Source organism: Argopecten irradians, unplaced genomic scaffold (genome assembly GCF_041381155.1).
Source record: "Argopecten irradians isolate NY unplaced genomic scaffold, Ai_NY scaffold_0412, whole genome shotgun sequence".
Taxonomy (NCBI): domain Eukaryota; kingdom Metazoa; phylum Mollusca; class Bivalvia; order Pectinida; family Pectinidae; genus Argopecten; species Argopecten irradians.
In genome coordinates, this window is record NW_027187879.1 from 1 (window position 1) to 16,697 (window position 16,697).

The window sequence follows — 16,697 nt, forward strand, 5'->3', positions numbered from 1 at the left end:
CAGTCAAGCCCTGTTGTCCCGTACTGCCGGTGATACCATCTGCTCCCGTACTACCGGTGATACCATCTGCTCCTGTACTGCCGGTGACACCATCCGCTCCCGTAACGCCAGTGACACCCACTGCTCCCGTACTGCCAGTCAATCCCTGTGTTCCCGTACTGCCAGTCAAGCCCTGTTGTCCCGTACTGCCGGTGATACCATCTGCTCCCGTACTACCGGTGATACCATCTGCTCCTGTACTGCCGGTGACACCATCCGCTCCCGTAACGCCAGTGACACCCACTGCTCCCGTACTGCCAGTCAATCCCTGTGTTCCCGTACTGCCAGTCAAGCCCTGTTGTCCCGTACTGCCGGTGATACCATCTGCTCCCGTACTACCGGTGATACCATCTGCTCCTGTACTGCCGGTGACACCATCCGCTCCCGTAACGCCAGTGACACCCACTGCTCCCGTACTGCCAGTCAATCCCTGTGTTCCCGTACTGCCAGTCAAGCCCTGTTGTCCCGTACTGCCGGTGATACCATCTGCTCCCGTACTACCGGTGATACCATCTGCTCCTGTACTGCCGGTGACACCATCCGCTCCCGTAACGCCAGTGACACCCACTGCTCCCGTACTGCCAGTCAATCCCTGTGTTCCCGTACTGCCAGTCAAGCCCTGTTGTCCCGTACTGCCGGTGATACCATCTGCTCCCGTACTACCGGTGATACCATCTGCTCCTGTACTGCCGGTGACACCATCCCCCCGTAACGCCAGTGACACCCACTGCTCCCGTACTGCCAGTCAATCCCTGTGTTCCCGTACTGCCAGTCAAGCCCTGTTGTCCCGTACTGCCGGTGATACCATCTGCTCCCGTACTACCGGTGATACCATCTGCTCCTGTACTGCCGGTGACACCATCCGCTCCCGTAACGCCAGTGACACCCACTGCTCCCGTACTGCCAGTCAATCCCTGTGTTCCCGTACTGCCAGTCAAGCCCTGTTGTCCCGTACTGCCGGTGATACCATCTGCTCCCGTACTACCGGTGATACCATCTGCTCCTGTACTGCCGGTGACACCATCCGCTCCCGTAACGCCAGTGACACCCACTGCTCCCGTACTGCCAGTCAATCCCTGTGTTCCCGTACTGCCAGTCAAGCCCTGTTGTCCCGTACTGCCGGTGATACCATCTGCTCCCGTACTACCGGTGATACCATCTGCTCCTGTACTGCCGGTGACACCATCCGCTCCCGTAACGCCAGTGACACCCACTGCTCCCGTACTGCCAGTCAATCCCTGTGTTCCCGTACTGCCAGTCAAGCCCGATCTGTCCCGTACTGCCGGTGATACCATCTGCTCCCGTACTACCGGTGATACCATCTGCTCCTGTACTGCCGGTGACACCATCCGCTCCCGTAACGCCAGTGACACCCACTGCTCCCGTACTGCCAGTCAATCCCTGTGTTCCCGTACTGCCAGTCAAGCCCTGTTGTCCCGTACTGCCGGTGATACCATCTGCTCCCGTACTACCGGTGATACCATCTGCTCCTGTACTGCCGGTGACACCATCCGCTCCCGTAACGCCAGTGACACCCACTGCTCCCGTACTGCCAGTCAATCCCTGTGTTCCCGTACTGCCAGTCAAGCCCTGTTGTCCCGTACTGCCGGTGATACCATCTGCTCCCGTACTACCGGTGATACCATCTGCTCCTGTACTGCCGGTGACACCATCCGCTCCCGTAACGCCAGTGACACCCACTGCTCCCGTACTGCCAGTCAATCCCTGTGTTCCCGTACTGCCAGTCAAGCCCTGTTGTCCCGTACTGCCGGTGATACCATCTGCTCCCTACTACCGGTGATACCATCTGCTCCTGTACTGCCGGTGACACCATCCGCTCCCGTAACGCCAGTGACACCCACTGCTCCCGTACTGCCAGTCAATCCCTGTGTTCCCGTACTGCCAGTCAAGCCCTGTTGTCCCGTACTGCCGGTGATACCATCTGCTCCCGTACTACCGGTGATACCATCTGCTCCTGTACTGCCGGTGACACCATCCGCTCCCGTAACGCCAGTGACACCCACTGCTCCCGTACTGCCAGTCAATCCCTGTGTTCCCGTACTGCCAGTCAAGCCCTGTTGTCCCGTACTGCCGGTGATACCATCTGCTCCCGTACTACCGGTGATACCATCTGCTCCTGTACTGCCGGTGACACCATCCGCTCCCGTAACGCCAGTGACACCCACTGCTCCCGTACTGCCAGTCAATCCCTGTGTTCCCGTACTGCCAGTCAAGCCCTGTTGTCCCGTACTGCCGGTGATACCATCTGCTCCCGTACTACCGGTGATACCATCTGCTCCTGTACTGCCGGTGACACCATCCGCTCCCGTAACGCCAGTGACACCCACTGCTCCCGTACTGCCAGTCAATCCCTGTGTTCCCGTACTGCCAGTCAAGCCCTGTTGTCCCGTACTGCCGGTGATACCATCTGCTCCCGTACTACCGGTGATACCATCTGCTCCTGTACTGCCGGTGACACCATCCGCTCCCGTAACGCCAGTGACACCCACTGCTCCCGTACTGCCAGTCAATCCCTGTGTTCCCGTACTGCCAGTCAAGCCCTGTTGTCCCGTACTGCCGGTGATACCATCTGCTCCCGTACTACCGGTGATACCATCTGCTCCTGTACTGCCGGTGACACCATCCGCTCCCGTAACGCCAGTGACACCCAGACTGCTCCCGTACTGCCAGTCAATCCCTGTGTTCCCGTACTGCCAGTCAAGCCCTGTTGTCCCGTACTGCCGGTGATACCATCTGCTCCCGTACTACCGGTGATACCATCTGCTCCTGTACTGCCGGTGACACCATCCGCTCCCGTAACGCCAGTGACACCCACTGCTCCCGTACTGCCAGTCAATCCCTGTGTTCCCGTACTGCCAGTCAAGCCCTGTTGTCCCGTACTGCCGTGTGATACCATCTGCTCCCGTACTACCGGTGATACCATCTGCTCCTGTACTGCCGGTGACACCATCCGCTCCCGTAACGCCAGTGACACCCACTGCTCCCGTACTGCCAGTCAATCCCTGTGTTCCCGTACTGCCAGTCAAGCCCTGTTGTCCCGTACTGCCGGTGATACCATCTGCTCCCGTACTACCGGTGATACCATCTGCTCCTGTACTGCCGGTGACACCATCCGCTCCCGTAACGCCAGTGACACCCACTGCTCCCGTACTGCCAGTCAATCCCTGTGTTCCCGTACTGCCAGTCAAGCCCTGTTGTCCCGTACTGCCGGTGATACCATCTGCTCCCGTACTACCGGTGATACCATCTGCTCCTGTACTGCCGGTGACACCATCCGCTCCCGTAACGCCAGTGACACCCACTGCTCCCGTACTGCCAGTCAATCCCTGTGTTCCCGTACTGCCAGTCAAGCCCTGTTGTCCCGTACTGCCGGTGATACCATCTGCTCCCGTACTACCGGTGATACCATCTGCTCCTGTACTGCCGGTGACACCATCCGCTCCCGTAACGCCAGTGACACCCACTGCTCCCGTACTGCCAGTCAATCCCTGTGTTCCCGTACTGCCAGTCAAGCCCTGTTGTCCCGTACTGCCGGTGATACCATCTGCTCCCGTACTACCGGTGATACCATCTGCTCCTGTACTGCCGGTGACACCATCCGCTCCCGTAACGCCAGTGACACCCACTGCTCCCGTACTGCCAGTCAATCCCTGTGTTCCCGTACTGCCAGTCAAGCCCTGTTGTCCCGTACTGCCGGTGATACCATCTGCTCCCGTACTACCGGTGATACCATCTGCTCCTGTACTGCCGGTGACACCATCCGCTCCCGTAACGCCAGTGACACCCACTGCTCCCGTACTGCCAGTCAATCCCTGTGTTCCCGTACTGCCAGTCAAGCCCTGTTGTCCCGTACTGCCGGTGATACCATCTGCTCCCGTACTACCGGTGATACCATCTGCTCCTGTACTGCCGGTGACACCATCCGCTCCCGTAACGCCAGTGACACCCACTGCTCCCGTACTGCCAGTCAATCCCTGTGTTCCCGTACTGCCAGTCAAGCCCTGTTGTCCCGTACTGCCGGTGATACCATCTGCTCCCGTACTACCGGTGATACCATCTGCTCCTGTACTGCCGGTGACACCATCCGCTCCCGTAACGCCAGTGACACCCACTGCTCCCGTACTGCCAGTCAATCCCTGTGTTCCCGTACTGCCAGTCAAGCCCTGTTGTCCCGTACTGCCGGTGATACCATCTGCTCCCGTACTACCGGTGATACCATCTGCTCCTGTACTGCCGGTGACACCATCCGCTCCCGTAACGCCAGTGACACCCACTGCTCCCGTACTGCCAGTCAATCCCTGTGTTCCCGTACTGCCAGTCAAGCCCTGTTGTCCCGTACTGCCGGTGATACCATCTGCTCCCGTACTACCGGTGATACCATCTGCTCCTGTACTGCCGGTGACACCATCCGCTCCCGTAACGCCAGTGACACCCACTGCTCCCGTACTGCCAGTCAATCCCTGTGTTCCCGTACTGCCAGTCAAGCCCTGTTGTCCCGTACTGCCGGTGATACCATCTGCTCCCGTACTACCGGTGATACCATCTGCTCCTGTACTGCCGGTGACACCATCCGCTCCCGTAACGCCAGTGACACCCACTGCTCCCGTACTGCCAGTCAATCCCTGTGTTCCCGTACTGCCAGTCAAGCCCTGTTGTCCCGTACTGCCGGTGATACCATCTGCTCCCGTACTACCGGTGATACCATCTGCTCCTGTACTGCCGGTGACACCATCCGCTCCCGTAACGCCAGTGACACCCACTGCTCCCGTACTGCCAGTCAATCCCTGTGTTCCCGTACTGCCAGTCAAGCCCTGTTGTCCCGTACTGCCGGTGATACCATCTGCTCCCGTACTACCGGTGATACCATCTGCTCCTGTACTGCCGGTGACACCATCCGCTCCCGTAACGCCAGTGACACCCACTGCTCCCGTACTGCCAGTCAATCCCTGTGTTCCCGTACTGCCAGTCAAGCCCTGTTGTCCCGTACTGCCGGTGATACCATCTGCTCCCGTACTACCGGTGATACCATCTGCTCCTGTACTGCCGGTGACACCATCCGCTCCCGTAACGCCAGTGACACCCACTGCTCCCGTACTGCCAGTCAATCCCTGTGTTCCCGTACTGCCAGTCAAGCCCTGTTGTCCCGTACTGCCGGTGATACCATCTGCTCCCGTACTACCGGTGATACCATCTGCTCCTGTACTGCCGGTGACACCATCCGCTCCCGTAACGCCAGTGACACCCACTGCTCCCGTACTGCCAGTCAATCCCTGTGTTCCCGTACTGCCAGTCAAGCCCTGTTGTCCCGTACTGCCGGTGATACCATCTGCTCCCGTACTACCGGTGATACCATCTGCTCCTGTACTGCCGGTGACACCATCCGCTCCCGTAACGCCAGTGACACCCACTGCTCCCGTACTGCCAGTCAATCCCTGTGTTCCCGTACTGCCAGTCAAGCCCTGTTGTCCCGTACTGCCGGTGATACCATCTGCTCCCGTACTACCGGTGATACCATCTGCTCCTGTACTGCCGGTGACACCATCCGCTCCCGTAACGCCAGTGACACCCACTGCTCCCGTACTGCCAGTCAATCCCTGTGTTCCCGTACTGCCAGTCAAGCCCTGTTGTCCCGTACTGCCGGTGATACCATCTGCTCCCGTACTACCGGTGATACCATCTGCTCCTGTACTGCCGGTGACACCATCCGCTCCCGTAACGCCAGTGACACCCACTGCTCCCGTACTGCCAGTCAATCCCTGTGTTCCCGTACTGCCAGTCAAGCCCTGTTGTCCCGTACTGCCGGTGATACCATCTGCTCCCGTACTACCGGTGATACCATCTGCTCCTGTACTGCCGGTGACACCATCCGCTCCCGTAACGCCAGTGACACCCACTGCTCCCGTACTGCCAGTCAATCCCTGTGTTCCCGTACTGCCAGTCAAGCCCTGTTGTCCCGTACTGCCGGTGATACCATCTGCTCCCGTACTACCGGTGATACCATCTGCTCCTGTACTGCCGGTGACACCATCCGCTCCCGTAACGCCAGTGACACCCACTGCTCCCGTACTGCCAGTCAATCCCTGTGTTCCCGTACTGCCAGTCAAGCCCTGTTGTCCCGTACTGCCGGTGATACCATCTGCTCCCGTACTACCGGTGATACCATCTGCTCCTGTACTGCCGGTGACACCATCCGCTCCCGTAACGCCAGTGACACCCACTGCTCCCGTACTGCCAGTCAATCCCTGTGTTCCCGTACTGCCAGTCAAGCCCTGTTGTCCCGTACTGCCGGTGATACCATCTGCTCCCGTACTACCGGTGATACCATCTGCTCCTGTACTGCCGGTGACACCATCCGCTCCCGTAACGCCAGTGACACCCCCTGCTGCTCCCGTACTGCCAGTCAACCCATGTGTCCTCAGCTGTGTTCCCGTACTGCCAGTCAAGCCCTGTTGTCCCGTACTGCCGGTGATACCATCTGCTCCCGTACTACCGGTGATACCATCTGCTCCCGTACTGCCAGTGACACCATCCGCTCCCGTAACGCCAGTGACACCCACTGCTCCCGTACTGCCAGTCAATCCCTGTGTTCCCGTACTGCCAGTCAAGCCCTGTTGTCCCGTACTGCCGGTGATACCATCTGCTCCCGTACTACCGGTGATACCATCTGCTCCTGTACTGCCGGTGACACCATCCGCTCCCGTAACGCCAGTGACACCCACTGCTCCCGTACTGCCAGTCAATCCCTGTGTTCCCGTACTGCCAGTCAAGCCCTGTTGTCCCGTACTGCCGGTGATACCATCTGCTCCCGTACTACCGGTGATACCATCTGCTCCTGTACTGCCGGTGACACCATCCGCTCCCGTAACGCCAGTGACACCCACTGCTCCCGTACTGCCAGTCAATCCCTGTGTTCCCGTACTGCCAGTCAAGCCCTGTTGTCCCGTACTGCCGGTGATACCATCTGCTCCCGTACTACCGGTGATACCATCTGCTCCTGTACTGCCGGTGACACCATCCGCTCCCGTAACGCCAGTGACACCCACTGCTCCCGTACTGCCAGTCAATCCCTGTGTTCCCGTACTGCCAGTCAAGCCCTGTTGTCCCGTACTGCCGGTGATACCATCTGCTCCCGTACTACCGGTGATACCATCTGCTCCTGTACTGCCGGTGACACCATCCGCTCCCGTAACGCCAGTGACACCCACTGCTCCCGTACTGCCAGTCAATCCCTGTGTTCCCGTACTGCCAGTCAAGCCCTGTTGTCCCGTACTGCCGGTGATACCATCTGCTCCCGTACTACCGGTGATACCATCTGCTCCTGTACTGCCGGTGACACCATCCGCTCCCGTAACGCCAGTGACACCCACTGCTCCCGTACTGCCAGTCAATCCCTGTGTTCCCGTACTGCCAGTCAAGCCCTGTTGTCCCGTACTGCCGGTGATACCATCTGCTCCCGTACTACCGGTGATACCATCTGCTCCTGTACTGCCGGTGACACCATCCGCTCCCGTAACGCCAGTGACACCCACTGCTCCCGTACTGCCAGTCAATCCCTGTGTTCCCGTACTGCCAGTCAAGCCCTGTTGTCCCGTACTGCCGGTGATACCATCTCTGCTCTCCCGTACTACCGGTGATACCATCTGCTCCTGTACTGCCGGTGACACCATCCGCTCCCGTAACGCCAGTGACACCCACTGCTCCCGTACTGCCAGTGCAACGATCATAAATGGATATGAGACATAAGGATATTCTACCCAAGGGTTACAAGATGTTGTAAAACTGTTATCTCGAGTATATCAATAGCCTTCACATCCGACCATTACTTTGACGATTAATTACAATTTTCAGGTACAGTATGATATCCCGCCATTTTGAATAAAGTTCGAAGAAAAGCGCGAATGCAAGTCTATATTCTCCATCCTTGAAATTTGTATGATACTTCAAACATAAATCCTGTTGTTTGTGATCTTTATAGTAAAACCAGCCCGATTTCTGAAAATAACGTTAGAGTTTTACCGCGGAAATAGTAAATTTTTGTTGCAGGGACGTGACAAGGTCGAAACAGCCTCAGGAGGGACAGGTGTGCAACGTGTCTTTTTGCCGCCCCTCCCCCCTCTGTAACCCAAGAAGCTTCATTCTAAATTAAAACAAAATCCCTTCATTTCTTCTGAAGAAATATTTTGAAGAATTTGCTATTATTCGGAATTTCTCCTATTGGGCCCGCCCCTTGGGGACCAGACCCACCGTTTATACAAAATTGGTTTCCGTACACACTTGGGGCTAATCGTACAAACCGGGCTACGCTATTTACGCTTCTTTTACATAGAAAAATGTCGTCTGGGGGAACGTACATGATAAATATTTACTCGGTGTTCAATTCACGGTCAAGAATCCAAATATTCAAGTTGCCCGGAACAGTAGAGTTTTTAGCCAATGCGTAGAAGCAAAATTTATGTTTTATTGTATTATACTTTGTCCTGTATTTCGCGCACAGTATAGGCGGATATGTCATATTATGGTTGAAATGTATGATTTTTGTTATATATTCAAGCAGATATATATCTAAACGAGAAACAGAGCTAAAACCGGATTCAGTTTATAGAATTATCGCAGATTTCAATGATTAGATGACTTTTTCTTGTTGAATGTTACTGTTATAACTATATTTTCTAAATTACGCACGCGAAAACGCTTACCAGCATAGTGAACAACATACAAGGCAGCGGATACATTTTAGTTCCTAAATCATTTCTTCATTTTTCAGTAGACTGCTGCCCCTATCGCATGATCGAACAACTAAATATAGGTTCTTATCTTTTGTTCTTTTTTATTTTCTTCTACGAAACGTCTCCCTTGACACCGCCTGACACGATGTATGATTGTGACCGGTAGGGTGTGTTGCTTGATGTCTTCGGTAATATACTTATATCACTATAAAAAGGACATGAGTTTCACTATACAAGAAGATACAACACGAATATACCACAGTCTTCCAAAACACACAGCATGCACATGGGAGGCCGTCCTTACATTACCATGGCTGTTAATGATCAACCAAACAAACAAAATCAAAAGTGTTTTTTAATGTAAAACAGATATATATGCGCGCAATATTTTGTTGATAACATAACGTAGATTCTAAAGTATAGTTTTTCTTGGTTTGATATCGCAGAAACTATAATTTTAATTTAAGAATTTTCATACATGTATGTATATAATCCAATAAGGTATTAGACAATCTTCAAATCATCTGAGCAAAGATTTACTATGCTATATAGGTTTATCATGTGTTTTGAATTGAAATACAGTGTATAAAGAATAAATTCAGCCACGTTTTCGCATTGTAATCCAACCTATTCTGATTTTATAGCTAACTGAAAACAGTTCAACGCTTCATCTGTGAACAGCGATATAAAAATTTTGGGAAACATTCTCGTTTATACATTTTGAACCAATCACATTCTAAGCAATGCATTATCTAAGATGACGGATAAGCGACTTGGAACTAAACATCCTCTCCTCATTCGGGTTTTGGAAAATGATTTAATAAAACTATAAAAAAAAATCCATATAAAATGGACTTACCTGTGGTAGTTGTCGTCGCCGTTGTTGTAGTTGTAGGTGTGGTTGTAGTGGTGGTTGTAGGTGTGGTGGTAGTGGTGGTCGTAGGTGTGGTAGTGGTGGTGGGAGGCGGTGTGGTAGTTGTGGTGGGAGGCGGTGTGGTAGTGGTAGTTGTGGTGGTAGTTGTTGTTGTAGTTGTGGTGGTGGTGGTGGTTGTCGTTGGGATATCAGGATCTGTAGTTAAGTAAATTTACAAGAAACGAATCAAACATACAAAGAAAAATATTGGTCATTTGTTAACAAAGGAGTAGATATCAGATTTTTTATATCTATACAAATGTAAAATGTCCAATAAAGTAATTAAATGAACGTACCGTAGATATACATTTTGCAGATTGAAAACGATGATGGTCAAATTGTTTTGTAGTCTCCAAGGTTTACCATAACTCAGATGTCATGCATTAATTCAATAAAAGTCTGACACAGCTCAGACCAAAATGTATTTACTGCCAAATTCCTTGGAAATATCTTGACGGGATAACTGTTTTCTTATTATGCGTAAAATAATACACTGAATTTCATTAAATATTATTTGGATTGAAAATAAGTCACTTACTTAAGTCAATTGTTGCCTGGATGGAAAAGAAGAAAGCTTTAACGATGTAGAAGTAAAACGTCTGACCCACAACCAGTTGTTCCCCGCCGATATAGGATATGAGGGTTCCATTCCGGGCCGAAGACGCGTAGATATAACTGATCGGGCCTGTAGACTGGTCATAACTCCATCCCAGGTAGGTTCTGGAGTTAATGAGGAGGGGACTTCCCACGATATCCACCTAAGGTCAGGTAAAATGGAGCTATTAGCTACCTGTCTAGAATGAATTCAAGATGTGTATGGAATAAACACATTTTGTTACGAGTTTAATGTTGACCAGGTTTAAGTCTTGGTCCCAATGGCGATTAGGAAGATTTGCGAATGCATTGCGCACAAAATAGATCCAGATAGAGATTGAAAAGTGTTTTGATTGCGTTAAAGGTGGTATGAACGGAATGGGATACAGACATATTCAATGTAGCGCTACTGTATCCCATTGCGTTCATACCACCTTTACGCAATCAAAACACAGTTCAATTTATATACATGTATTCACATAAATAGGTCTATTTTTACATGTTCGTGATCAAATTTTAAACGATGTTGGATGCTAAGCTAGTTAACTATGGAAGTCATGATGGCCGTAGATGTAATTCCGATTGTTGAATGTATAACTGCAGTTTGATTTGAAATATAAGTTAACAATGACAGCTTTCCATTATTTATGAAAAAAAATCCAGTTTTTCATATAACAATAAAGTTCATTTCGAATAAAAAAAATCAGATAACCGAGGCGGAACGACCACCGATATGTATCGTTGTCAGGGGAGTGATGCGGTCCGAAGTGGAGCCAGCCGCCATATTTGATTTTCAACCGAGGAAAGTTACTGTGATATAGCCTGTTGATGGTATGACCGTTGAGCTGTTGATGAATGTTTTTAATGTATGTATCGGTCTGCGAATGAGATATAGACTAAATTATTCATATTCAATATTTTTATTTTATAGTACGGAGGATAGACAAGTGTTTGCATTGTTTGTGTAAGCTTATTTTGAATGCAAAGACAGGGGGGTAAAGCTGATGATACTGTTTCGGAGAGGCTACCTGTAATGGGTTTTTTTTTTCTAGAATCCTGTACATGACCTGTTTACCTATTATTCGCTTAGACGCTCCCAGAGTTGTTCTCCGACAATCAGATATTCTGTATATTTAGGTGAGATGAGTTACCGTACACACATACTGACGTAACTATGGAATTTCCCGAACATTTGTGATTTAATTGGATCTAATAAAAACTCTTTATTGTCATTTTGAAATCCGTCAACTTATGACGCAAAATTTATCGAGGCGTGAACTAAACGTTGTCCGAACCTGCACTCCGTTTATGTCCATACGTCATTGCGATTATACGCTAATATATTTACATATGCCCCTAGGCTATATATAGTCAATGGGGAAGAGTTGCGTTCAAATTAGCGTAAACGCAACGACATATGAATACAAACCCAGAGTAGGATCGGACTACTTCTAGTTCACGCTTCGGTAAGATTTTGCGTCATATGATAATCTAAATAAACTTTAATTACTTAATTTACACTCAAATGTTAAATTATGAAGGCGTTATAAGTGATGGCTGAATTTGAATATTCCGAAATGAAGACGAATGAAATAACTAATGTAATGATTAACGCAATGATGAATTAATTCATATACAAAGCCTTGTCCAATTTATTCCAATCCTTTAAAGTAAACTAATAAAATGTTGTTGCGTGTCTTTTCATCAATAAAACGTATGTGATCCAGCAACGCACCAATCGATTTGTCCAAGTCATGCATTTGCTTTTAAGACAGAGAACAACACAAAGAGCTGTTTGAGACCATGGAGGTGTAGAATATTCCTGTGTCTTTCCAAACTTCATAAAAAATGTTCAACTCACTCATCTGGTTTCCTTTCAGATCTAAAAAACAAACCATTTTCAGAATAAAGATGACACGGACCTTGGTCAGTAACCCTGGGCAACAAGGCCCCTTGTATAAAATAAAGAAAAAGCAATATGCATGGAGGCGCAATTAGTCTAGGACTGGCTGTGAGATTTTTCCAGACCCTGTCCAGCTTCACATACCGGGTATAAACACCCTCCATTTGTCATGAAGAAATTAAGAGGAAGCTTCCAGCTCGTTTCCTGTTCGTGTCCTTGAACAGACGCTTTCTCAACCTGATGCGGGTTTCTTCAACCACTCAAACGCAGCGTTCTCTCGTTCTGATAATAAAGCTTCTTCATCGTCTCTATTGCCGGGTTCTTGTTTTCTTCTTACACGTTTTCCCTCCCTTTGCCAATAGCAGCAAGTGTCTCCGGTTCATCATGGGTATCACTAAGACCAGAAACTACCTCCATTCCTTTCCCAGTCCTGGTAGTCAACAGTCTGGGACTTGTCTGTATCTGAAGGTGCCTTCTTCCTCTACCTATCCTGCTTATTTGACATGTTGCTGTGGTGTTGTGAAAAATTATGTGGGAAGGACTAACACGCTTATTTTTATAACCGCAGTACAGATGACCCACATGCGCAACACAACCGTTTTTTTCCAATATTATCTCCACAATCGTAATGTTTCCGTAACAATCGCAATTCTTCCAATCTCATTTCTCAATATATGCGTTATAGATTCGTATTAATTGTTCGATACATATCCGCAATGTTGGACCAATTATACTCTTCATGAGAGAGCATCCAGAATCGCGAATTTTGCTTTTATTCGTAAAATATCCGCATTTCGTTATCATATGTACTGGAAAATTTGTTATTTTTGGTCAATTTTGTTGCGGATGACAACGAACGGACGAAATTTATTAACTCAATTTGTGCATTATTAATCCGCTCTTCAGTGGGAATTTTGCTAATGCTGAAATATGAGTAGCAATAATGCATAGATTACAATTTTCATTGAAGCCATTTGAAAGTTTTACAAGCTGCCATGTTTTTGTGCTGGAAATCAACGGAAAAGTTTGCATGAAATATTTGAACAATGATTCCCATAAAATACTGTGTGCATCAGAAAATATATCGGCGCAGAAATGAAGATGGATTTCTAACCAAATAAAAGACTTCCTGACTCCAGACCTGAACTAGAGGCCTATTGGACATGTATCCTCACCTGTTCCAGGCTAAGAATACAAGCTACCAACTTGAAGGCTTTAGAATTGAACTTAATCTATCTTTTTCTACAGAAGGATCTTAAAAAATGTGTTACATTTTCCATATTTGGTCCCAACCTCAGGCCCCTGGGAGACCAAACAAACCGTTTATTCAAAATTGGTTCCCCTTCACCCAAGGAAGCTTCAGACCAAATGAGAATTAAACGCCTTTATTCCCACAGAAGGCAAAAAAATGATTGGCTATATGTCCCCTATTGGGCCACGCACCTTAAACCCCGGGGGTACAGATCCACCATCTGTAAAAAAATCTATTCCCCTTCACCAATAGACCAGATTAAAACTAATTCCCTTCAATCCTACAGAAGAAGGATTTTTAAAGAATTTGCAACATTTCCCCTATTGGGACCTGCCCCTCATGCCCCTTTGGGCTAAGGCCCACCATTTAAACAAGATTGGTTCCCCTTCACATAAGGAAGCTTCAGATCAAATTAGAACCAAATCCCATTCCTACATGCAGAAGAAGGATTTTAAAGAATTTGCTGTATTTCCCTTATTGGGCGCCGCCCCTCATGCCCTAGGGGAACAGGCCGACCGTTTATAGAAAATGGCTCCCCTTCACCCAAGGAAGCTTCAGACCAAATTGGAACCAAATCCCTTCATTCATACGGAAGAAGAAGGATTTTAAAGAATTTGCAATATTTTCCTTATTCGGCCCCGCCCCGTTTATACAAGATTGTTTCCCATTTACCCAAGAAAACGTCAAACCAAATTTGGTCAAAATCTATCCTGTCATTTGTGACTAGAAGGAAATTTTGTGAAAAGTTGACGGAGGATGGACACCGCGCCATGAAATAAGCTCACCGATCCTTCAGGCCAGCTGAGCTAAAAAGTACATAAAGACATACCGTTTGGAGTCCTACAGCAGCGTTATACTGAAAAGGCTGCTTGAAGATGAGTGTATAATGACCCCCTGCGGAGTCTACCTCCCACAGTAAGATCTTCCCTGTGATGCCCTGGCCGAGATTCCTGTGGTTGTAGAATTGCACCTGGGTCAAGTTGGACGGAGCAGGCAAAGGGAAGGCGAAGTTGATCCAGGCTGAAGGTTCACTCCCTGGTTCTTGGTAGTAAGTGTATCCCGGGCCCACACTCGCCCCGATCGTGCCCAGAACAGTCTCTGTAAAAATCAACGTTTAAATAAAACTTGGTCATAAGTGTATCCCGGGTCCATCCTTGCCCTCAAAACATTCGCAGATCGGTTTATGTAGCAATTGGATTACACTTTTTAATTTGAAGTGTATCCTTGGCGAACACTTGCATCTAAGAAATGATGATAACTTCTCTCATTGATGTTGACCTACAAGTAGCATCACTATGAAACAATTTAACCTAAATTTGATAATATGACGAAAATCTGAAAAAAAACGCCAATGACTGCGTACATGTGTTTACACTTTCAAATTCAATGACACAGACTCTTTGGGCTCTGTCAAAATCAATCATTTGTAATATTCTCCGGAATATTATCTTTTATATATTTCATCCGTCAATTGCATAATACATGTATCATAAACTTACTGTGTTTTCGCCTATATATCGGTCTGATTACCACCATTACGTACCATAATTAATGGAACGAACAATGAAAACTCACAGCTGCCTCCTAAACACTTCAACAATTGATTTATTATTTGTTATTTGTTATACCTTTTAATGTTTTTTGTCTGCTTCTTTTAGGTAATTAAATCTCCAGATTTTTCATATTCAATATTGTCTAACTTTGGTTCATCAAATGGAGAAAAAAAAAATCATCAAAATGTACATTCTCAATGACTATCATTATACATGTACATATGGTATGTATAGTTTTTCATACTAATAATATTTCAAGTATCATAAGAAATTAATTGGTCAGAAATTTGGCCAAAACGTAAAACTGACTCATCTTTAAAAATTACTCACGTGCAATTGTTACGTCGAGTCCACAGACAAGTGAAATAATGAGAGGGATCATCAGCACGTTCTGTAAAGGATGGCGACCTAGGGTAAAGAAACGAGATTTTAAAATTAAATTCATATTAAAATTATTTCTGAAATAACGATTTCAACACCAACAAGAGGCCCATGGGCCTTAGCGGTCACCTGAGTTCAGATACAGAATGAAACAAAGACATGCATATAAACACTATATATTTACCCATCAGGCTCTTGAAGTCAGTCAGTGATTTTATAAATAAGACTTTTTAATCTATGAAGATTATTTGGTTCCATCAAATCTGTGGATTCAGAAGAAAGATTTTTGAAATGTTATCCATTTTGACCCCTTTTGGCCCCCACCCCTCTGGCCCCTGGGGGTCGGCCAGGACCAATATGGATATGATGTTAAAATGCTATCTCAGGCTAATAATTCTAACCCTGATTGACTAATTTCCTATGAAAACTAAGCAAATAATGTTACTAAATGTGTTTTTCCTATATAAACTATAGTAAATTTGACCCCCTCTCCAGGGGAAAATCTGAGATTCCCAGGGCCATGAAAATTCACAAAGTTTTGTAAAGGGCCTTAAGACTTTCCAATCTATCAAGAGCATCTGGTTCCATCAAATCTGTGAATTCAAAAAGAAGATTTTTGAAATTACCATTTTGACCCCTTTTGGCTCCGCCCCTCTGGCCCCTGGGGGTCGGCCATGACCAATATGGATATGATATTAAAATCTTATCTCAGGCTAATAATTCTAAACAATTTTGACTCCTTTCCTATGAAAATTGAGCAAAAAATGCTCATAAATGTGTGTTTTCCCCATATAAACTATAGTAAACTTGACCCCCTCCCCAGGGGGAAACGTGAGACCCCAGGGTCATATAATTCACAATTTTTCATAAAACACCTTAAGACATGTCCATCTATGAAGATTATTTGATCAATCTACCGTTTCCAGTATTAAAGAAGAAAATTTTTAAAATTTTAGCCTATTTGCCCCTATTGGCCCCGCCCCTCTGCCCCCAGGGGGTTGACCAGGACCAATATAGATATGATATTAAAATGTCATCTCGAAGGCTAATAATTCTAAACATGTTTGACTCATTTCCTATGAAAATTGAGCAAAAAAATGTTCATAAATGTGTTTTCCCTATATAAACTTTAGTAAACTTGACCCCCTCCCCAGCGGGAAACGTGAGACCCCAGGGTCATATAATTCGCAATTTTTTAGAGGACCTCAAGACCTTTCCATCTATGAAGAGTATGTGATTCTACCATTTCCAGAATTTCAGAAGAAGATTTTTGAAGTTAAAGCCTATTTGACCCCTTTTGACCCCCGCCCCTCAG

General features: G+C 47.7%; 1 protein-coding gene across 1 annotated transcript; it reads right to left on the minus strand.

Moving 5' to 3' along the window:
• Nucleotides 1-9: 9 nt before the first annotated feature.
• On the minus strand, nucleotides 10-15,570 carry LOC138312656 (uncharacterized PE-PGRS family protein PE_PGRS54-like; the record flags this gene model as incomplete). Its single annotated transcript, XM_069253442.1, has 10 exons — nucleotides 15,567-15,570; nucleotides 15,332-15,409; nucleotides 14,278-14,546; nucleotides 10,238-10,457; nucleotides 9,646-9,855; nucleotides 2,876-7,765; nucleotides 1,806-2,764; nucleotides 1,350-1,764; nucleotides 833-1,318; nucleotides 10-777 (listed from the first exon to the last, which is right to left on the minus strand). Coding segments are annotated over exons 1-10 (8,299 nt in total), but the record flags the coding sequence as incomplete, so codon positions are not given.
• Between the last annotated feature and the right edge of the window lie 1,127 nt (nucleotides 15,571-16,697).